The sequence below is a fragment of the Mustela lutreola genome, chromosome 8 (assembly GCF_030435805.1).
Source record: "Mustela lutreola isolate mMusLut2 chromosome 8, mMusLut2.pri, whole genome shotgun sequence".
NCBI classification, from domain to species: Eukaryota; Metazoa; Chordata; class Mammalia; order Carnivora; family Mustelidae; genus Mustela; species Mustela lutreola.
Window position 1 is genome coordinate 83,964,156 of NC_081297.1, and position 23,675 is coordinate 83,987,830.

Genomic DNA, 23,675 nt, shown 5'->3' on the forward strand with positions numbered 1-23,675 from the left:
TACCACCATTTTGATCATTCCATGGGTTTTCTTGAGATATACCAGGTTGGAAGAACCCTACACACTACTGATGTTGAGGGACAGCCGTTCTGCCTTTCTACCTTCATGTGCCTGCTCTCGGTGATGGCAGTTGTCATTGTGACTGTGTGGGTAGAGTGGTGACCGGCAGCACTGGGTCCACTGAGATCTCCCTCTCCCACCTCCCTGTGAATCTGGAAAAATGTTCAAGCCCTCAGATCATTTCTTTATATTCAGGTGGGAAATGAGAGAAAGGATACAGTCCATAGTGCATCCTTTCTGGGCTTGCATGAACTCTGAAAGGGGTGGTCCCTGACAACTGTTAGCTTCCCAATGAGGTTAATTTTCTTCATATCATTTTCTTCACACTCCTGGATTCTTTCACATGAGGGATTGTCTCTGTTCTCCTGAGAGGTGAGATACGAGAACAGAGGCATCAGTACCATGAAATAAAATATGGCCCTAGGCTGTCTTTTAGCTTTGTTGGCCAAATGCCAGGGACTCCAGAGTCTTCTTTCCTGTTGCTTCACTGATTTCATTCTGATGAGAGCAGGGAAACAGTGTCCTCTAAAGCAAGGTGTTTTTTCATGGCCTACCTGATCAGCCATATACCCAGCGGACAGCAACAGTCGGGTTCAGCTCGCATCATCAGAACTACTCTTACACCTCATGTTACTCAATGAATACAACGAGGAGGCATTTTCCCAAGAAAAGAGTCATTTCAAGGAAGTAAAAAAACAAGCAGCTGCCAAAGAACTTTGCCTTGATCTTTTTGTCTCATCTTGTTTCTTTCTCTAATTCTTGTGTTCTCTGTTTTACTCTATATTTTTGCCGTTCATTCTCTTTATTTGCTCTTTATTAGGAAATAAACTCATTGCCCTCTCCACCCACCTATATTTAGGTTTCTTTTTGCTAGTCTTTACCACTGTGGAATAAAAAGGAAAGTCATTAGCAAGGGGCCCATGTAGTTTTTACTTTATTTATTTATTTTTTTTTTAAGATTTTATTTATTTGAGAGAAAAACAGCGAACAGGGAGCTTGATATGGGGCTTGATCCCAGGACTCTGGGATCACTACCTGAGCCAAAGGTAGACGCATAACTGACTGAGTCCCCTCGGTGCCCCCATAGCTTTTACTTTTAAAAAAGTAATCACAAATTCATTTAGTCTTAATTTCTCTCTCTCAAAAAGCATCAATAACAAACAAATCTCCCAGTGTTGACTGAGGGCTTACTAGACATTCAAACTGCTTTAGGAGCACCAACGCTGACATAAGTTTTTAGTAGTTCCAGAAGGCTTCAAAGAGGTTGCATTTGAGCAAAATCTGAGGAAAGGCAAGAGTTGTTTATCAGGAAAACGAAAGCTGCTAAGGAGAGTATCTATGAACTAAACATGTCTCAAAAGCCCAGACTTGGCACAGCCTAGTGCATGTTGGGAAAGTTCAGAATGAGATAAGGTAGAGGGGTATATGAAGCTGACATTTACACAGGTTGACAGGGTTTTTGAAAACCTTATTTTGGATTTGAGGGCTCCTGGGTGGCTCAGTTGGTTAAGCACCTACTTTCGGTCAGGTTAACGACCACAGGGTCCTGGGATTGAGCTCCACATCAGGTTCCCTGTGGGAGCCTGCTTCTCCCTCTCCCTCTGCCCCTTCCTCCTGCTGCTGCTTCTCTCACTCTCACCCTCTTTTTGTCTCGAGTAAGTAAAAGTCTTTGAAGTAATTTTTTTGGGGGGGATTTGAGAACAAGTTTCTAGTTTGAGTAATGAGGTGAATGATAGTGCCCTCAAAGAGTTAAGGGAATCTAAGCTCAAGTACCAGGGGCAAATAATGAGCTTAATTTTAGAGACATTCACTTTGATGTGTTCATGGGACTTTTAAAAGGAGATTTCTCATAGAAAGTTGGAAAATGAGTCTAAATTTGGGGGTTAATGTATAATTATAGATGGGGTAAGGAATGAACCCAGTCCATTTTAGGAAAAATACAGAATTATAGATTTTCGGAGACTAAGCTATAGTTGATATGTAAATTAGCTTTTGCTCCATGACAAATCACATTTATTATTTCTCATACTTCTGATGGTTGATTAGGGGGTTCTCCTGGTCTGGGCTGGCTTTGTTGATCTCTGCAGTTAGCTGGTGGGTGGGATGGGGCTAGATGGTCTAGGCTGGTGTGACTCACATGTCTGGTGATTAACATCCTTGCGTAGATTGGGCCCATCTGGGATGTCTCTTTTCCAAATGATATCTCGTCTTCCATTAGACTAGCCTGTGCTTCTTCACATAGTGAAGGTTCCCTGGAGCAGAGAGAGAGGGCAAACCCTAACCACATTTGTTGATATCTCTTTGACCAAAGCAAGTCACATGGCCAGGCCCAAAACCAGTGAGAGAAGAGCTAGGGAGCCCATTTTTTTAGGATCCACCAGAGTGGGGGTAAAGGACAAAATCTTAAAGCACTAACATTTTATAGACTGGGCTGGGTAGATAGTGGAAGTAGAATATCTTCTGGTCAAGGAATTAAGAAATCAAAATAGAAGAAAAGAAAGAGTGGAAAGAAAAGTGAAGGAAAAAGGAGGAAAGAGTGGGGTCAGTCAAGTATCAGAGGTCAAATTAGAAAAAGGATGAAAAGTTCTCTTATTTTTAGTAAATATGAAGTCTCTGATGACTCTGATGACTAATTGGTACAACTTTGGCTGAGTGTTTTGAGAAGAGAAAGGCCAGATTATGATTGATGACAGCAGGTAAAGACAACAGGTGTAGTAGATCTTTCTTTCAAGACCTGCCCATAAGTTGGAGAGGAGAATAATTAAAGTTGATTTTTTTCTTGTTTTGTTTTTGTTTTTGTTTTGTATCTTATTACCTTGTTTTGTTTTTGTTTTTAAAGATGGCAGCTGAAGGATAGGATCTCTAAATTTAGAGGTACTTTTTCTCTATCTCTGATGTACGTAGGAAAACTGGTAAAATGTAGATATTACCAGTTTTACTAAAGTTTAGAAATATTCCTTGAATAATGTAAATAATTCATGTCTCCCTATTCTTTGTGTTGCAATTACTTTTACTGTTTAAAGTCATAGTTTAAAGATGACAATTTATTTTATTAATAGGATCGGAAAATAGAAGATCTTCGACAGTGCCTGAATAGGTACAAGAAGATGCAAGATACAGTGATACTGACCCAAGGTAAAAAAGGTACTGTAGCTCTATAGGTTTTTCTACTTTACTTGATTTTAAGTGGCTATGAACTTTAACATTTGTTTTCATTTTCCTGGAATATCCATTATTCCAAAATAGTTTGTTTATTCATTTATTCAACAATATCATTAGGAAACAGTATCACACACTTTCTTGGTGAGTAGGCCAAAGAGAATACTGTGGACTGGTTGGTCAAGGAGAACCTCTGTGTGGAGTTCATCAGATAGCATTCTAGACAGAACAGTGTGTTCTAGAGCCTGTGGGGAGGGGCATCTGGGTGGCTCAGTGGGTTAAGCATCTGCCTTCAGCTCAGGTCATGATCCCAGGGTCCTGGGATCGAGTCCTGCATTGGCCTCCCAGATCAGCAAACAGTCTGCTTCTCCCTCTACCCTTCCCTCCTGCTTATGCTTTCTCTCTCTCTCTCAAAAATTAATAAGTAAATTTTATTCATTCATTCATTCATTTATTAAAAGAGCCTATGGGGAAAATGGGCTCGGTGTATTTAAGAAGTAAAAAGACCGTTGTGACTGACTGGAAGGAAGTGATCAGGGGGAGAATGAGAGGAGATGAGCCGAGCGGATAGAAGTTAGCGTTGGCCAGGTCAGGCAATGTGAGGCATTCAGCTCTGTGAGCCCAGAGGGATCCACTGAAGGGTTTTTACAAGTCTGCGGCATTTTCGTAACAAATGGACCATATTGGGAGGAGGGAGCAGTATCAGAAGAAGAGAAGCCAGTCAAGAGGCTCTTGCAGGATTCCAAATGGAATGTTAATAATGGTACTGATTAGAAACACATTTTGGTGTTCGAACTAACACAGTGGTGTGACGAATTAGATGAGAGTGAAGAAGAGGAAAGAATCAAGAAAGACTGATGTTTTTGACTAAAGCGACCGGGGTGGGGGGGTGATGATTCCATTTACCAAGGTAGCGAAGCCTAGTGAGGGCACACTGAAATGATTAAGGGGGGTTGTGTTCAAATTGAATGTGTTAAGTTAAAACATAAAATAAAACCAAAACCATAAGACATCTAAGTAAAAATAGTCACGCTTTGATGGGGATTAAGGAGTGCACTTGTTGGGATGAGCACAGGGTGATGCTGGGAAGTTTTGAATTACTATATTGTATACCTGAGACTAGTATTACACTGTATGTTAATTAGAATTAAAAACTTAATAACAGGGACGCCTGGGTGGCTCAGTTGGTTAAGCAGCTGCCTTCGGCTCAGGTCATGATCCCAGCGTCCTGGGATCGAGTCCCATATCGGGCTCCTTGCTCCGCAGGGAACCTGCTTCTCCCTCTGACTCTGCCTTCCACTCTGTCTGCCTGTGCTTGCTCTCACTCTCTCTCTCTCACAAATAAATAAATAAAATCTTTAAAAAAAAAAAAAAAACTTAATAACATAGTTATGCCTTTTGATGTGGTATTATTTTATAGGTGCATGGTTCAGTTGGCCATCCTCAAATGTGGAAAATCTCTGGGGGTCATTTAAAACAAAAGTGTTAAGAACTTTGGAAGTTTTCTCATTCATTAGCAATGCAAGGTGGGGTTATTTGCTCTAAAAGTAAACATGAGTAATAAATTTTTTCAGAGATACTTGTGAAATACTCAGATTTTGGAATTTCAATTTCGATGAGTTCAAAAAGAAAGAAAATCCTACTTCAGACGAGGATTTCTGAGAGGGGGAAAAAAATGGATCTTCATCTTATTTTCCACAGGACTTAGTGTATGTTAAAATTTTAAATACCCAAATGAGCAAGCAAATGAACCTCTGTCAGTGTTCTTACAGCGATTCTCATCACTCAGCATTTTCTCTGCCTTCAAGAGAGTGTCTCTTTTTAGACAGTATTGCAAATTAACAAGTGATTAATTTTTACGTAGTCATAACATTTATTTTTTTTTAAAGATTTTATTTATTTATTTGACAAAGAGAAAGATCACAAATAGGCAAAGAGGCAGGCTGAAAGAGAGGGGAAAGCAGGCTCCCTGCTGAGCAGAGGACCCTGAGATCATGACCTGAGCCGAAAGCAGAGGCTCAACCCACTGAGCCACCCAGGCACCCCTGTAGTCATAACATTTAAAACAGTATTTGATTTTATAGAATCTCAATACTGTAGTTTTTATATTTAAAAATCAAAGGAAAACATTAATTTCTATAATTATGAAACATAAGAAAATCAAGAAAAGAGGTATTCTTCATAATTGCACTGACATGATCATTTTTGTCAGTTTCGTGGGGTTTTTGTTGTTGTTGTTGTTTGTTTAATCTGGTTTTGTTTTAAAATAGACTCCATGACCAGCATGGAGCCCAACATAGGGCTTGAACTCACGACCTGGAGATCAAGACCTGAGCAGAGATTGAGTCTGACGTTTGGAGCACTTGGGTGGTTCAGTTTGTTAAGCGTCCGACTCTTGGTTTCAGCTCAGCTCATGATCTTCTGGGTCGTGAGATCAGGCTTTACCTTGGCTCTGCACTCAGGTGGAGGCTACTTGAAGATTCTTTCCTTCTGTCCCTCCCCTGGCCTGTGCGTGCATGCAATGCTCTCTCTCTCTCAAATAAGTAAATAAAGTTTAAAAAAAAAAAAAAGAGAGAGAGAGAGAGACACTTAACCGAGATACCCAGGCACCCCTCCTGTACTTTTTTTCATCTAATTTAATGCATATAAAATGTGTAGAAAAAGGAGGTTGTTTTTCGTTTTCTTTTCCAAAGTTAGTTGTATTATTTTACATTGCCAACAGCAATGTATCACTTGCCAACACTTGGTATGGTATTTGAAACTTCACAATCCTGTACATTTGATATGATTTTGATTTAATTGGTTTAGTGTTTAAGTATTCTCATCACAAGTCCCTCATGATGAAAAGTATTGGACATCTTATCATGTACTTACTGACATTTGTATATTAAAAAGAGGGAGTTTTTAACCACCATTGAAAATTATGTCCTGTTCTTTTTTTTTTTTTTTTTTTTTTTTTTTTAGATTTTTTATTTATTTATCAGAGGGGAGGGGAGAGAGCGAGCACAGGCAGACAGAATGGCAGGCAGAGGCAGAGGGAGAAACAGGCTCCCTGACGAGCAAGGAGCCCGATGTGGGACTCGATCCCAGGATGCTAGGATCATGACCTGAGCCGAAGGCAGCTGCTCAACCAACTGAGCCACCCAGGCATCCCAATTATGTCCTGTTCTAATGAATAGTTTATAAACAGTGATTTCTAACTAGTATTTGTATTTACTTAGTCCTTAGAGAATGCGAATAATACCTACATTTTAATGAAATTAGAATAAATGCCTAATAAAAATATAAGAAGGTAAGTCTAGTTAACAGCTTTAAATGAATTTAGGATTTTGTACTATTCAGAGAATAGTGTTTTAAGCATCATTTTTTGGTTTTAAAAAAGAATATCTGACATAGTTGTTCAGCAGCTAATCCTTTTCATTGCTGAAGATGTAGAAGTAGTTCTCAAAGTTGGCCGCTTTCCTGGGTATGTGGTTGCATTTGTCCATAAGGCTGTTCTTTCTTCTTTAAAATAAATGGCACAGAAGGATCATCTTAAGGAATCAGAAGATTGCCTATTGTTGTTTTTTCTTCTTTATATGTATGTGGTTTTTGTTTTGTTTTGTTTTAAGAACACAGAAATGATGATGTGAGTGCTGTGAAATGTGTAAACCTGGCAATTCACAGACCTGTACCTCTGGAGATAAAAATACATTATTAGTTTATTAAAAATTAATAAAAAAATAACGACACAGAAATGATGAATGATGAATATTGAGTTTCTCATGGTGACTGTGTTGCTGTTCAGAATTAGTTTGTTGTACCACCGATATTGTCCAGCTTGGTTGTTTCTGAACTGAAATTTGTAAAGCCCCAAATTCTGAAATAGCTATTAATACCACCCTCAGGCTCCAGGTGCTCATAGTTTAACATTTCTCCTAGAGGTCCTCTTGTTATTTTTCTAAGGATTTCAAAGGAAACTCACTTTTGATTTTTGAGGATGGGAAAAATTTTTATATTCAGTTGGTATTCTTCCTCCAAAAATGAAATGTAAATGAAAAGCTGCCATTCTTCTCCTTTTCCTAGACCAAGATGGCGACTTTGACGGTCTGCTCACTTCTGGTTCCGTCTCCACTTTGCTGGATGCGCAGGGTTTTAGTGACCTGGAGAAAAGTGTATCATCTACACCAGTCACGGGATCTCCCAGTCGTGACCCATTTAACACAAGTGTTCCAGAAGAGGTATTTACAGACTCTCAACATTATCTTTGTAGTGAAGAGACTGTGTCATTGAAGGTTAAAATGCTGTTGACAGCAGGAAAGACCTGGGATCTTTTCTCAGTGTGGCTACTGACTGAGTCTTAGCAATTTTCATGTCAAAACTCAGTCTCCTAGGACTTTATTTGAAAGATTGGTTTTTTCCCCCCTCTTTAATAAATAAATACCTTGGGCAATGTCAAAATTGCTTAAATAATTCAGGAAGAACATGGAAGAAAGATGTCATCCTAAATAGATTACAATCTACACAATAATAATCTTTATTAGTAAAGAACAAGTAGGGAATAAATGAAGAGGGATAACGTGAGATTATATAAAGAAGTTGGTTTTAGTCACTTCCAATGTTGTCTCTGAAAAATTCTGGTCTAAAATCTTCCCTGACTTCTTTAGACTTGGAAAAAAGCAGCTGGACAGGAATATTTTGTCTTGAACTCATTTACTTTTCTTTCACACATCAGACTGGTGCCAAAATCTGTTTCCATTACCTATTGCAAACCACCCCAAAAATTTGTGGCTTGAATGACAGCACTTGTTTTGCTAACAAATGTGTGATGTGGGTAAGGCTCAGCAGGAGCATTTCTTCTTCGCTCCACTGGGCAATAGTTGGAATGGTGTGAAGGCTGGAGGCTTGAGTCATCCGAAGGCTACCCATTTTTATATCACATGGTTGGTTGGTACTACTGTTGGACAGGACCTCAGCTGAGGCCCTAGCTGGAAATACCTGTGACTCCCTGGCTTTCTTCTAGCAGAGCGTTTAGATCCTAAGGATGAGCATCCCAATAAGAGGACTGGGCATATTTATATCATCTTTTATGCTATGACTCGGAAACCCTGTGGCATCTCTTCTCCTGTAGTCACAGGCCCACACACATTCACAGAGAGGAAACAAAGACCCTACCTCTTGATGGACAAGTAATATCACATTTGAGAAGAACACATGGGATGGCATATACCCCTACGACCATATTCGACCAGTACAACTGCCCTCCACTCTCTGGCTACAATCATTTATATCCCTCCCCCATGCAAAATGTCCTCATCCCCTCGTCAAAGACCTCTTGGTCTTATTCCAGTCAGGCTTCCGCATCCCAAGACCTTGTCATCCAGACCCGGTCAAGATGTAGGTGCAGCTGCTCAGGTTTGGCTTCTCGAGTAGCACTCCATTCCATGTAAAGAACCAGGAAATTCAAGGTCAAGTCATTTGTCCCCTACACACCTGACATGCAGTGGTGGAATGGGCATAGTAACTACTGGGCATTCCCATTCAAGAAGAGGGAACATAGACATGGAAGACACCCACGTATCATTAGTCAGTAGCAGTTCCCAAATCCAGCCAGGCTCGTGTGGCCAGTTCCTTGACAGGGCCCAGACCTTTGGGCTCTTGGTTGTTCCTTGGGAGTCATCTTTCCATTTCCAGGAGAAAGAACCTGTAATTGCAGATGAGTTGTTTTCTGCAAAAGTATCTATACGGGTCTAGGGCCTTCTGCCTTCTACTATCTCTGTCCCTCTTGGTTCTGTTTGGTATAATATTTTATTCATTTGGCATTTCTTATGAATCAATTTATAATCCACTCCGTCAGGTAAAGGATATCCACAATTATCTTCACCATAAGACTTTCTCTATCTTAAGTTTTCTGTATGGCTGCTATGGAATATCCCTCTGTTTTTAGAGTTGTCGAACTTTTTGAAGGTTTCAATGAGACAGCTGTACCTTAAGTCTTCCTGAGGTCTTAACCTAGGCACACCCGTGGCTTCCTGACAGCACCTCCCTCTTTGCCCTAGAACTTTTAATTTTAGTGCAGTGTACTGTCTAGAGAAACTGGGAATGGGAAAAATTGTTTTTGTTATTGTTGTTTTTGTTTTTTAACTAAATAGTCTTGACTACCTTATGTTTTCCAATTCCCCCTTTGGTCGTCTTTCCTTTAACATATTACTGTATTCAGTGAAAAAAAAACCAAGTGGCATCTTTTCTTTTCCTATCTATTCCTGCTGATTACCTAATGAGAAAATGAAATTTGAATTGCATGAAAATGAATTCAAGGAGGAAACATTTCTCTCTTCACTATAGGAGAGGGCTAAAAGATGTCAGTCATAAGGATTACTGGGTAGGGGAAATTGGAAGGTGGTGATCAAAAGGTACGGACTTCCAGTTATAAGACAAGTGTGCTGGGGGTATAAGGTACAACGTGATGACTATAGTTAACACTGCTGTCTGTCTGGTATGCTGGAAGGTTGCTAAGACTGTAGATCCGAAAAGTTCTCATTGCAAGGAAAAAAATGTGGTTTTTTTTCCTTTCCTTTTCTTTTTTCTTTTTAATTTATACGGTACTGCATGTCAGTGATATCCCAATAAAATTGGAAAAAAGAGGCAAAGGATTAGTTAAGGAATAAAAAATATTTTAGAGGGGGAAATAAAAAATATGTTAGAGGGGAAAATCCCCTAATTGCTAATTATATTTCTACTGAAGGGAAAAATAACATTTGACAGTCAATGAGTATGCTTGCTGCCTATTTACAGAATGGCAGATGTTACATGTAAGATTTGCCCAGATAGTCTCTTTAAAAAAAGTCTTTCCTATGTGAACTGTACTTTAATGAGATTTTTCGTTTGGAACCAGAATGATTTGATGAGGATTGAGTGTGTTCAGCCACATTGTTAAAGAAGAGCTAGGAGGGAGATTGGAGTTGGGAGTTAAAGTCCTAAGTTCAAAACGAAATCAAGGAAATGGATCAGTTTGTTAGTGGGCCATTTCCTTCCCCATGTTAGGAACCCGGGGAGCTACTGTGAACTTGACAACACAAGGGATGATGGCTCAATAATTCGCCCAGAACTAATCATAAAGATTCAAATTAAAAAAAAAAAAAGAAAAAAGATAGTGAAGTAATCTCCTATTTTACAGCAATAGGACTTCTTAAAGAACAAAATTCAGGGGCGCCTGGGTGGCTCAGTAGGTTAAGCCTCTGCCTTCGGCTCAGTTTATGATCTCAGGGTCCTGGGATCAATCAAGTCCCACATTGGGCTCTCTGCTCAGCAGGGAGCCTGCTTCCTCCTCTCTCTCTCTCTCTCTCTCTCTCTCTCTCTCTGCCTACTTGTGATCTCTCTCTGTCAAATAAATAAATAAAATCTTTAAAAAAAAAATTCAGCTGAGAAAATTTTTAACACAGGGATGATGGCTCTGTAAATTGCCCAGAACTAATCATAAAGATTCCAAAAAAAAAAAAAAAAATCGCGAAGCAACAAGATCGGACTTGTTGTTAAAGAACAAACTTCAACTGAGTAAATTTGCAACATCTTACTGGCTTTATTCAGCAATTTATGAATCAGGCAATGTCCGTTTTAGCAGATGGAAAGGAACTCTACGGATCTGTACAAAATGAAGGGCTTTTTTAGGCCGAAGGAAGCAGGAGCAGAGGATCAGGCTGGTCATTTGCTGGTTGGTTAAGTAGGGTTACTTTCCTTAATGTGCAGCAAAGAGAAGTCTCGGGGCGGGGTGGGTCAGGTAACTTACTAAGGGCAGGCAAGTGCCGATTGGTTGACCTAGGTCTGCCTTTTCTGGGAGTGCCGAGCACGGAAACTTAGCTAAGCTTGGGTTTACTGACATGGAGCTTAACACGAACCACTCCGTCTTGGGCCCAATCAGATTATTTCAACAGACTTCACATGTTATAACCTCTTAGTGTCAAGGAATGAGACCACCGCTCAGTAACTGGACAAAAAACCACAGAGCTAAATGTATTGCTTATTTAGTTACCTCGGTGAACTTTGTTGGTCAGGGACAGTCTCTTTGATCATATGTGGGGCATGTGGGGTTGCTTGGAGCTCAGGGATTGAGGGACTCTCAGAGGCTAGAGAGAGTTGACATCCGCTGTGGATGTGTGGTTACAGAAGTGAGACTGTCATTGATTGATTGGCATCTAGAAGTGTGTTCCAGGTTGTAAGTCCCTACCTTCCTGGCTGACTTCAGAAGGAGGGACGGTCACTGATTGGTTGGTTGACTGGCAGACTGAATTCACTGAGGAAAATTTTATTTTTTTATCACAATATTTTTTAAGTGATTCATGTATTGTAGTTTATGATGGGCTCTTACACCATACTGCTCTACAGTCATCGAAAATTATTTAACCCCAGAGTATAAAATTTCTTCCATAGATTCCATCCTTAGGGTACACAAAGCATTTGTTTAGGAAGGTGTTTTTAGGCATTTTTGTTGTTGCTGCTGTAGTATTATTAAGCCAAGTGTTTTAAGTGGTATCCACAAAGAACTGGTTTGGGGGGTGCCTAGGTGGCTCAGTCGTTAAGTGTCTGCCTTCTGCTCAGGTCGTGATCCCAGGGTTCTGGGATGGAGCCCCTCATCAGGCTCCCTGCTCAGGGAAGTGGGAAGCCTGCTTCTCCCTCTCCCACTCCTCCTCCTTGTGTTCCCTCTCACCATGTCTCTCTCTGTCAAATAAATAAAATCTTAAAAAAAAAAATCTGGTTTGAACAACATTCTATATTAGACTAGTGATAGAAAATAAAGTGAAAACAGGTGTGTTTACAAAGCACTTTACCCAAATCTCATCTCAAATCATGACAACCCTGTCAGGTAGGCATTGCCATTCTCATGTTACAGAGGAGAAAACTGGTGCCCAGTTAAGTGACTTGCATAAGGTTAGAACCAAAGTTTTTACTAGGGCTTAAAGTTGTCAGGATCAACTATTGACTTACTTGATGGTATTATGTTTTATTCAGAACCAAGTTCAAAAATGACCTTCCTTGGGGCACCTGGGTGGCTCAGTGGGTTAAGCCTCTGCCTTCAGCTCAGGTCATGATCTCAGGGTCCTGGGATCGAGCCCTACATCGGGATCTCTGCTAAGCAGGGACCTGGACCTGCTTCCCCCCTCTCTCTGCCTGCCTCTCTGCCTACTTGTGATCACTCTCTCTCTGTCAAATAAATAAATAAAAACTTAAAAAAAAAAATGACCTTCCTCCAGAATGTTTTCTCTGACTTTAACAGTCATTGATGTTTATATCCAGAGACCATTTTATAAATAGAAGAATAGTGTTTTTAAACATAGGTGTATGAAATTTTTTTGATGGACCATGTAATTGTCTCCGTTATTTTTATTTTATCTCTGTGACTTCTGTCTTATTTATTGGATTTTTTACTTTCTCTAATTACATTACAGTTCCACACCAGCATCTTGCAAGTTTCAATCCCTTCATTACTGCCAACATCTAAGGGCCTGGAAACGTCTGAAAGCGCAAAATTGCCTCCTCAACCAGAGACTTCATTAGAAGAAAGGTATGTCATTTATGACCCAACATTGCAATATAAATGTTCAGCAGAGTAGATCAAGCAAACACAAGAGTGCATTGCAATTTATTTACAGACACAGGTTTTACTGTGAGAGGCAAGAAACTGTAAGGCATGTGCCAGGGGACCAGTGTAAATCAATCACTACAGTCAGTTCTGGATTATTGAAATAAAGGGTGTGAAGCAAGAAGTCCTAGGGCAGGAGTCCAGGGAGGTGTGGTGTTCAGGTTAGAGAGAGATTTTAGGGGACTCAAGTTTTATGTCCTAAGTCATGGGGAGCCGCCAGTGGGTCCCAAGCCCCATAGCAATGGTCATGTGGCCCAGGCTGTTCGGAAGAAGGATTTGGGACAGGGATACAGTAGTTTCTCCATTAACAAGTAGAATTTTGAGGGAGCATGTTCTCAATTACTTAACCTTATAATGAGACCAAATAAAAGAAAATATAATAGAATATTTTAGGGGCACCTGGATGGCTCAGTGGGTTAAGCCTCTGCCTTTGGCTCAGGTCATGATCCCAGGGTCCTGGGATCGAGCCCCACATAGGGCTCTCTGCTCGGCAGGGAGCCTGCTTCCTCTTCTCTCTCTGCCTGCTTCTCTGCCTACTTGTGATTTCTCTGTCAGATAAATAAGTAAAATATTTTTTTAACCAAAGAAAATATAGTAGAAAATTTTAAAAGAGAGGGGCAGCTGGGAATCCTCAGTAAATTCAGCAGCTGACTCAATCTCAGCTCAGGTCTTAATCTCAGGGTTGTGGGTTCAAGCCCCATGCTGGGCATGGAGCCTGTGTTTAAAAACAAAACAAAACAAAACACACATGACTGTTTTAAAAGAGAAATTGCTTCCCCAGCACAATTTTTTGTTTTTTTGACAGTTCTGCTTACTTAGAATATATATGGTCTTTTACTTGTGAAGCACACACATTCCATTTTTTTTTTTCTTTTCTTTTCTTTCTTCTTTTAGTGATGGAAAAATAATCCTTGGTGCTTCTGTTGAAACCCAGCCGTGCGATAGTCTTTCGTAAGTCATGTTCTTGAATGTGGAAAATGTCATTGATACCTGGGAGAGAGAAAGCTTCTGACAAACTCACAGTGACCACTGTGAGAAGCGGATGACTGAGGCCTGAATACATTAATGCAGGTGTGGTGGTTGGATGTCAGGGAAAGGGGAGGTTGTGAGTTAACAAAGAGATACTTGCTCATGGACTGTTATCCATTATCTCGTGCCAAGTGTTTGCACGGCTTTAGCCTTCCTTCATCAGTTTTCATGTGAAGTGCAGTGCTTTGAATTTCAGGTTTGCACTGGCTTGCATTTTGACCCTAGCAGAAAAGAGTCACAGAGAATGATGTAATGGCTGGAAAGGCTGCAGTAGTTTTTTGCATTCTCCATGTAGTAAACCGGTCCATTATCTATGTTTATCCAAGTTCAAGTCTGAATTAGGAAAATCTCTTACCAGAGCAGTATTCAAAGATGAGATCTTCTCTTTTCTCACCAATATCTTTTACTTTATTTGATACTGGACAAGTCTAGTAACTTATGTACACATGAGTACATGAGAATTGCCTTTTAAAAGTTTGTGTATGTGTGTTACTCTGCTTCTTAGAGCTTTTTTCTCTCTCTAAACTGGTCACCTGTTCCTGACTTCCATTTTTGAAAAGACAGCCCTGTACACTTGAATGCTAGTTATGTGAAAGGGAAAAAAATCTCTGGATGTTTACAGTGTCACTTCGCCTTTGCAAGGATAGCAAACAAATTATTATGGTCAGCCAGAGGGATTTTTCTTGTATGCCTCGATCAGAACTGTAAAATGAACTACTTGGCCAGATTCAGAAAATGGATTCCTTTGTGAATTGAAAAGTAACACTTCTGTCCTTTATTTTAATTACAAGGATTATATATAAATAGTATGTGAGTGTTTTAGAAGTTCCCTGGTATATTAACTAAAATTTAAATAAAAATAAAAAATAAAAAAGTTCCTGGTCTAAATGTATACATAAAAGGATACACCACTGGTCCATGGAAAAATGCTGGTTTATTTTCAAATGTTGACATCACAAGGAGAGTCCTAAGTGTTTTTCCAGCTATTCTAACATGTGTGGGACATTTAGAGTTATTGGCAGGACAGTTAACCACCTCTGCTTTTAAAAGAACTCAATGTTATAATTTAGTAAAGCACATAAGTGACTGCCTGAATCCGGATTTTCTTTTATGACCAGGATTCAACCCACACACAGTTTTAGTTTCTTTCCAAGATATTCTCCTAAGAAACAGTGGCACCAGAGCCACTTATTATTAATCCTAATTACTATTATTGTTATTTTTAGAACTTCAAGTCTGCAAAAGTCCAGCAGCCTGGGCAATCTGAAGAAAGAGTCATCAGATGGGGTTGGTTCTGTGTTGTTTCTCTGTCTATTACCCTGAGACGCAAATATTTAGGGATCCTCACATTTTCCCATTTTCCAAAGAAAACTCTCAAGAAGAGTTTGAGGTTTCTCTAATGCAGATTTATTAGATACCACAGTTAATGGTAAATATTAAGAAGGGTGAATATGAACAGTTGAAACTAGTGTATATAATCACAACTGAAGACTAATTAGCCATTATTGGAAATAAATGGAACTGAGATTGTATAGCTTAGAAGTAGATAAAAGTTTATTTTAATTTCTAGAATTGTGTGTAACAGTTTGTGAATATATGAAGCCATTCCTATAACAATCTAAAATATTATTGTTTTGAACAGGAAAAGGAGTCTGTTCAGAAGCCTCCAGAGGTAATTTTTATGTCCAGATTACAATGGAAAAATGTTTGTGATGTCTGATACATGGGATTGCTTAACTGTCTCCAAAAAACCCAAACTCAGAACCTCCAAAACATGTTATATGAAAGAAGCCAGATACGAAAGATCAGATAGTCCACGATTCCATTTATGTGAAGTATGTAGAGTAGATAAATCCATAGAGACAGAACACAGTTTGGCGGTTGCCAGAGATGGAGAGGGAGGAACGGAGAGAAACTGCTTCCAGGGGGAGGGGTTTAATTCAAAATGATGGAAATGTTTGGGAGCTAGGTGGAGGTGGCAGTTATATAACACCGTGAGTGTACTTAATGTCCCCTAATTGTTCAGTTACTTTTTATGTTTCACCTCAATAAACTGTTGGGGAGGTACAAAAAACAGACAAAACCCCCAACTCTCAATCAGGCTAGTGATATTCTTAATTATCATATTTGGGCTTCCTAAGACCTCACAAAACATCCTTAGGTCACCCGCCCGAGAACAGCTGTTTATTTAATATAACCACTGTGTATACAGCAAACATTTTGGTGTTCTGTTTTTTTGTCTTTTTTTTTTAAAGACCTCATCAACAAGGGCTCTCGTTCTTCCTCCAATTTTCAATCATTAACTCTGTAAAGGCTACCTTCTGGTAGGCCACTTCCAGATGCACTCCCTTGACTGCTGGCTCTGAATGCCTTGAGTTGTAATGTAGGTGTCCCCGATAAGGCACGGACTGTGCACACAGCTGTAATTACAGGCATCCTTTGTCCTTTTTTGTCTTGCCAATTCAATAAATGATTAAATGATTTTGACTTCTGTGGTGAGACATAGGTAATAGTTGCACTAAACTGTGGCATCTATAAACTTGTAGTTACGATGAGCAATAAATTCAGAGGATAATATAACCACCTTCAAAGCTTGTGTCCCCTCTCCCCTTTCTCTACCTCTGCAAAAACAAAAACAGAGGGCAGGAGATGTTAGAGGAATGAGGGCATGCAAATCAAAGCATCTTTGGATCCTACTAAAACAATATAATAGATCATGTTACTGGAACTGCTAATTCAAATAACGAGAAAGCTAAAAAATCAACAGTACTTAGAAGTATAACTTAATTACAGTTAAGTTTCGCGATAAAGACCTTGACCTATTAGAGACAGCCAAAGAATCTTCTGAATCGATGAAGAAAAATTTAATTATAACAAGTTTAGTTTTGGTGTTAAGTGTATCAAGCATGTCATAGCGTTTGAAAATTGGTGATCCATGTCGGGTAACTTGCTGGCAAGGTAATGAATATGTCTCAGAACACCCTCTCAAAAACAAAATGTTTAACGGTCACTGGTTGTGTCCTCATTTGACTAGTAATTCCTTGAGTAGAATATTTAAATAACTGGAGTAGAATCTCTTTCTGCTGCTGGTGTAGAAGCTTGGAGATAACGCCTACTTTGCACAGTGATTATATTACGCTGGGCTTCTGATGCAGTTACGGTACAAAGACTGTGAACTGCATTGTAGCCTAGTCCATGTCATAACCATTCGAAAAATAGGAAGCCTGCTGGTATTCTGGTTATGCAGTACCTTATTTCCATGTCATTGGGGGAATGAGGCAAATAAAATAAAGCTTGAGAATTTCTATGTCCTAAATACTTCACATCTGAAGCATGCCGGTTATAGGTCAGTGATGAACATGTTTTTGTTGCTGCTCTTGCTTCCTAAGTAGCTTTCAGAACTGACTTTCTAAATTGTAATATGGTGCTTGGTGTTCATAATCAACTTACCAGTTCTGTGATTCTTTTAAATAAAATCACATGTGTAACAGATCAGGTGTTGTGCCCAGCGTGTACTCCTAATTGTGCACAGCCACGCTGTGTTCCATTTATTATTACTTGTCTTTTAGGATAAAGCTCCTGTAGAAAGCAGCCCATTCAGGGGCCTCCCTCCGAAAGCTCCGGGGCGTGATGCATCCGTGGATGACAACCCCTTTGGCACTCGGAAAGCCAGATCATCCTTTGGGCGTGGCTTTTTTAAAATAAAAAGTAACAAGAGGACAGCAAGTGCACCAAACTTGGGTACGTATGGCCAGCGTGCTTTTGCTTTAATTCACTCAGGACGAGGACAAGGTCAATCCCCTCCCTTCCCTGGTTCATTGATCTGTGTGTTTCTCGTTCTCAGAAATGAAGGTGAATGAGCTGGGGGAAAAGTTTGCAAGAAACTGCCCCCTTGGGTTTAATTCGGTGGTAAAGATAGCTCTGTGCAGGCCATCACCCTGCTCTCCTTGTTGGAGTATAAGTGTAGAGGAAAGACCAAAACCCTTGACACTCTCTGACTTCATTGTAAACAGCTTCTCATCTGTTTCGAAAGTGGACCAATTAACCCCATATTGTTCCTGCTAATGGAGTCTGCGATGTTGGAAGCACAGCGCAGTGCTTGCCTTTCCTCCCCCTGTGTGTATTTTGTGAGTAGGACTTTGAGCTGTGTTTCATTTTGTCATTCTCCTGTGTTCTCTCCATTGGGCTGCGTGTGATTGTGTGCGTTGTTGGGATATCTGAAGATCGTAAACGAAGTGCCAGTGCACCCACCCTAGGTATCGTACCCCTGCATGCCAGCCTTCGCCAGTGCTGTCCTCCAGGCTGACTAATCCTTGCTCTTGGCATCTGCGATCTCTAGATAGCAAGCTGGCAGCGATCAGAAAATGTTGTCCTCGACTCCAGAGAGTTCCTTCCAACTGCTGCTAAAGTGAACTCTCTGGAGAGCCTTTGCTTCCCAGCCTACGTGCTGTTTTAACCCCTGCTAATGACACCTTGCCAGGAGCTCTGGGAGGACCCAGAAGCGCACGGCACCCTCAGAGTCCAGGGCAGGACTCTCCTGCCTCGTACCTTCCAGCTTTCTCACCCTTCCAGTGCATCCTGTCTCACACTAACTCCCAGGTCCTGACAGTTCCTTCTCCATGTCTCCATTATCCCCAGAGAGCAATGTTTTCAGCCAAATCGAGAAGTCTGTAGAAGACATTGCAAATGATTGCTTTAGACTGACTTTTCTTAAGGGAATGTTCTTCTGACATTTATTGCTTTGAAGATGGAAGTGGCATTTAGTGACACTGGAGGAAGATTTCTGGGATATTTAAGGAGCCTCCCCCAGAGTGATTTTAGGAGAGGGGAAACTCCGTTTTCCTTTTTAAAAGTGTGGGGCATGGGAGGGAGGAAACATCCTCAAAACAAAAAAATGAAAACAGGATGCTTTTAGAATGAGGGTGAGTTAGGCAACATTTTCTGGTATACCCGTACCCATGATGGCTTTGGGGTTTGGATGGAAAGGTTCCTTTGGATTTTCCCTGAGATACCCATACACCAACTCATGTGGGTCAGCACAGGTTACTTTTCTCCCTTTGCAGTCTTACATTTCTAGAATACACATGGGATAAATAAAATCCAGACAACATTTTCAAATGTTTTTGCATCTTTCTTAGAAGAAATACATTGATAATGCTAAGAGCCCAGTGCTGCTTATTATAACCTATAATCACAGCTGTGCTTCGTAGAAAAGTCAACCTCTGCAACTTTTGTATCTTGCTGAAACACCATTTCTGTGATTTTTGTACAACTTTTTCTTTCCCGTAAAAGTGTCGTCTCACACTGAGGAAACAGTACTGCTTGTGTTTGTTAGTGGGGGATCATGTCTTAAGGGGCAGGTAAAAGAATTAAGAAATAGAGAATGCTGGGAGAACTGGGCGTAGCAAATTTGGATGTTACTCTTTCAAGGCAGAATCAACAGACACTGATTTTATATCAAAAGAAAAATGTGTGCATATCCAGTACAGTCTTTTCTCAGTAGGACATAGCAAGTTATAAATAGGAATAACTCTCTTGAAAAAAGACTGCCAGGGCTTGGTGACTAGGATCTGATGTAAATGCCAAAGGAGAGGAGGGAGTGAAAAGAAAATGCCAAAGAGTGTGAATGGGAGTAACAGGAAGAATATTAATTAGTATCAAGGGAATATTGAATAAGAAAATCTAAGAGAATTCTTCTGAGAATTGGATGGATTTGTTGAGTCTAAGATGTTCCTGGCACAGCACATTGGGAATATCCATAAACGTTCAGATCCTGAGTCTGGGGAGAGAGATTAGGACCAGAGATTGTGATACTGGCTGCTTATGAATGAGGGAAGCCATCATTTTGTGCCAGGCACGGAGTGGGTGAACTTGTTCAGAGATCCTGCTGGCAGGAGCCTAGAACAGAATCTCGGAGTGGAAGAAGAGGAGAAAACAGGTCCTATAGCAGAGAAGAAACGATCAGATGACAGATCTGGGAGATTGTCCTAACAAGATGAAGGAGATGATGTTTTTGAAGAATGTGGGAAGAATGTCAGCAGTACCAAGTGCTGCAGAAAAATCGAGATTAATTTAAGTGATCTCAGATCACTTAAAGAATGTGGCAATCCTATCCCACCTTTGAACTTCAAAGAGGTGGTAATTTGTGAGTTAATGAATTTAGGCACAATATCATATGCGATATTATACACATCATTCACTGATACACAGCAGACGGTAAAGCAGAACATAAATTTGTGTTCCATCTGTAATATTTGTAGGGTGCTCTTTACAGACCAACAGAAGAAGAATTTGTGAACAGTTGCTAAAGTTAAGAAGGGTAGCATCTAGTCATGTTCATTCCGTACTTTAAAACTCACCAAGTATGTATTCTGTTCTTGGAATAGCTGAAACAGAGAAGGAGACAGCTGAGCACCTAGATCTGGCTGGTAGATCTTCCCAGCCGAAAAATTCGCAGATATCTCCACCATCGCCGGATTCCAAAAAGAAATCCAGAGGTATCATGAAACTCTTTGGAAAGTAAGTAACACAGCAGACAACCGGAGGGGGCTTTGTGTTGTGTGTTGCTCAAATGTAGGAATAAATGGAAGATTGCCTAGAAACAAGTATGCAGTTGTAAGGCTTTGCTATTCCTTTGATGGAAGGAAGATTGTGATCTGGGATGCACTGACTCACTGGGTCTCAGTTAAAGTGTAAATCCAGACGTCTTTTCTGACCATACATAAGCAATGTTCTCATTAACTTTAAAGTCCTAAGGTCTCCTCAGGTCTCTACAAGGCAATGTGATGTTGTTTCTTCTATTCAGACTTAGGAGAAGTCAGTCAACTACATTCAACCCAGATGACCTGTCTGAGCCTGAATTTAAAAGAGGAGGGACAAGGGCAACTGCAGGGCCACGACTGGGTTGGTCTCGAGATTTGGGACAATCTAACAGGTGAGAAAAAATGAACGAATGGACTTTGACATCTCTACCCACATGTCCAGGCTATGAGCACTTGCAATGTTAGTATTGTCCCTGGGCTGAGCAGTAGAATCCCTTGCTTACCCCTTTGCCTGGCAGAGGGGTCCGTCATCTTTAGCGCAGTGCGGGTTGGCAGTGGTTGGTGAAAATCATGCAGAAGATGAGGGCTACGTGAGCCAGGGGAGGAACCAAAGCTAAAGTGTCAGCAACATCTGTGTAAGAATGATTCTTTTGACTTCAATCTGACTGAGAAAATAGTTACCCCAAGTACTCTAAAGCATAGCTCTAGAGAGATGGGCTAACATAGCGGTTAAGAGTAGGTTCTAGAGACAGACTGCTTGGATCTGATTGCTGGCTTGGCTGCTTCCTGTAACCTGGGTGACCTTTGAGCAACTACATCCATACTCTATGCCTCCGTGTCCCCTGGTATGAATTAGTCTAATTATGAAGATTAAAGGAGTTAATATGCTTTGAGTATCTGGTAAATAGTAACTGTTCAGTGAACGTTAATGACTAATGGATTCTGTGAACGCACCTACATAAATTCATTAAGACACAAATTCTAACGGAATTTAATCAGGATTAAATAATCCTGAATTTATCAGGACTATGTAATGCTTTATCTGTTAAGACTCTAGGAACTTTTCCTACACCCTTACCACAATTGAGGGCTGTTTTGAAATTACTGTACTGACCTACTGAGCATGAGAAGGATGGGGTTGGCAAACATCTAGCACAAACCATTACACTTAGTCTTTGGAACATGGTCTCTCCTACCCTCGCAGAAGACTGGCCACAGGTTTTATCAAGGAGGAAACCCTGGCTTTCTCCAAACATATGAAGGTCTCATTTGCCATGTGTTCTCTTTATACACAGTAGAGGATCTCCTTGTGCTGTTTTAAAAAAAATAAAGAAAATTTTTGTTTATCTACATTTTTTCCCCCCAAAGAGGAACATGATTTACATGTCAAAGTAGAAAATTTGACCCAGAAATTACTGTGATTATGTTTCCCTGTACTCAGTGATGGCATGTTGCGCTCTTCTCACTGATAACCATTTGGAGAGAAACCATAATTCTGCTACAGTTCAAGTTAGACTTGATTTCTTTCCATCTAACCTAGTGTTTTCTGTTTAGAAATTCAGTCTTCAAACCACGTTGACTGAAACTAGTACAGTGACTTGACTTGTTGGTTCAACTTGTTTTTCTTCCACAAATATGTTTCTTGCTCAATCATATTGAATCTTTTGTGGTTTCATTTGAAATGAAAGCTGTGGTCCTTTTGAGGTAACTTTCAATGCCAGTACCACCTCCCCTAAACATGGACTGAAAAGTAAGCTTTTCACGGTCAAATAGGGCATTACTAGGGAATTTCTACATTAATTCAGTATAAGTTGGTCAACCTTGAGAAGCCACAGGGCTGGCTTGGAATTGTTCTTCACACAGTTGTTCGTTTTCTTATAGTGACTTGGATATGCCATTTGCCAAATGGACCAAGGAGCAGGTTTGCGATTGGCTTGTGGAGCAGGGCTTGGGGTCCTACGTGAATTCAGGCAAGCACTGGATTGCATCTGGCCAAACACTTCTGCAGGCTTCTCAGCAAGATCTGGAGAAGGTGACTGCTTCTCTGTTTTGTTTAGACAATGGCTACTGAGAAAGAGAATATGATTGTAGAATTGTTTTATACTCCAGAAAGGGTCGTGGGGGGAGCCAGTCAGTACTCTTGAAAAACTGTGTTTTCTGCTTCACACTTTTTTTTTTTTAATTTAATCGCATGGATTTAACAAGAAGGACCTGATCTTAATGATTCCTTATGAAACATGTAAGCCACTGGCTATTTTAATGAGAAATAATTGTATAGACATAATAATAAACCTTAAGCTCATATTTCTCAGAATCTTTGTGAGGCTTTAGCATTGGCCCAACTTCTCAGTGTAATGTATGCAATTCAACTTTACTTTGCAAAAAGGAAAAGGAAAGAGCCCTACATCTTACGTCAAATTATTTAACATATTTCCTAATTGTTTAACCTTTTGTACAGAAAGAATAGAATTCCAGTCTGGCTGAGGAAGGGGCCTACTAGGGAATGGAACATCCCACTAAACTAGTTGCTGTGGTCTTGGCTTTCTAGGGGCCTTTTGTTCAGCAACATTTCACCAACTTGACTTGGCATGCTGACTGAACAGGATTGTCGGGTCTTTAACACTGGCTTCGTTTGGGGGGAGCTGGCATCTTTTGCCAGTGGCATCTAGCCCATAGTGACAGAATGGTCAAACCAGTGTTTCTGCTTATTATTTCAGGAACTTGGGATTAAGCATTCACTTCATCGAAAGAAGCTCCAGCTGGCACTGCAAGCCGTGGGGTCTGAAGAAGAAACCAACCATGGAAAGCTGGATTTCAACTGGGTTACTAGTAAGAGATTTTAAATTCACTCATTCATGAATGAGTAAATGAGTGACTGACTGAATGAATGAATAAATGAATGAAGCTGCTTTTTCTTTTGAATCACAAGTACAGGTGTTGCGTGGCTTACTAACAACACTGATTTCTCTCCTATAGGGTGGTTGGATGACATTGGTCTCCCCCAGTACAAGACCCAGTTTGACGAAGGACGGGTAGATGGTCGAATGCTCCATTACATGACTATTGTAAGTGATTGGTTCCTGGGAGTTGGGGAAGGGGAGTGTCAAATTGCTTTTCTCTGGAAAGACACAGAAATAGTGAGCAAAATACATTGTTTTCACAATGATTCCACCAGAGTTTCAGGGTGTTGCCTTAACTTGAGAAGAGCCAGAAGAGTTTCTGTTAAGTTGAAGTCAGAGGATTTGGTGATTGCAGTACCGTTGGGAAAT

The 23,675-nt window shown here is 40.3% G+C and overlaps 1 protein-coding gene across 7 annotated transcripts in view; it reads left to right on the forward strand.

Annotated features, from left to right (window-relative positions):
• LOC131839866 (liprin-beta-1-like) overlaps positions 1-23,675 on the forward strand; it is an 84,199-nt gene that overhangs the window by 50,968 nt on the left and 9,556 nt on the right. For 3 of the 7 annotated variants that reach the window (XM_059187581.1, XM_059187582.1, XM_059187586.1), the window contains 12 exons: positions 3,120-3,204; positions 7,285-7,439; positions 12,642-12,757; positions 13,730-13,786; positions 15,091-15,151; positions 15,507-15,536; positions 17,434-17,605; positions 20,251-20,383; positions 20,670-20,798; positions 22,288-22,438; positions 23,124-23,235; positions 23,383-23,471. In XM_059187581.1, coding sequence (XP_059043564.1) covers positions 3,120-3,204; positions 7,285-7,439; positions 12,642-12,757; positions 13,730-13,786; positions 15,091-15,151; positions 15,507-15,536; positions 17,434-17,605; positions 20,251-20,383; positions 20,670-20,798; positions 22,288-22,438; positions 23,124-23,235; positions 23,383-23,471 — 1,290 coding nt within the window. Of the gene's footprint in view, positions 1-3,119; positions 3,205-7,284; positions 7,440-12,641; positions 12,758-13,729; positions 13,787-15,090; positions 15,152-15,506; positions 15,537-17,433; positions 17,606-18,087; positions 18,121-20,250; positions 20,384-20,669; positions 20,799-22,287; positions 22,439-23,123; positions 23,236-23,382; positions 23,472-23,675 lie in introns of all 7 variants that reach the window. The other 4 variants (XM_059187583.1, XM_059187580.1, XM_059187584.1 and 1 more) reach the window with 2 other exon arrangements.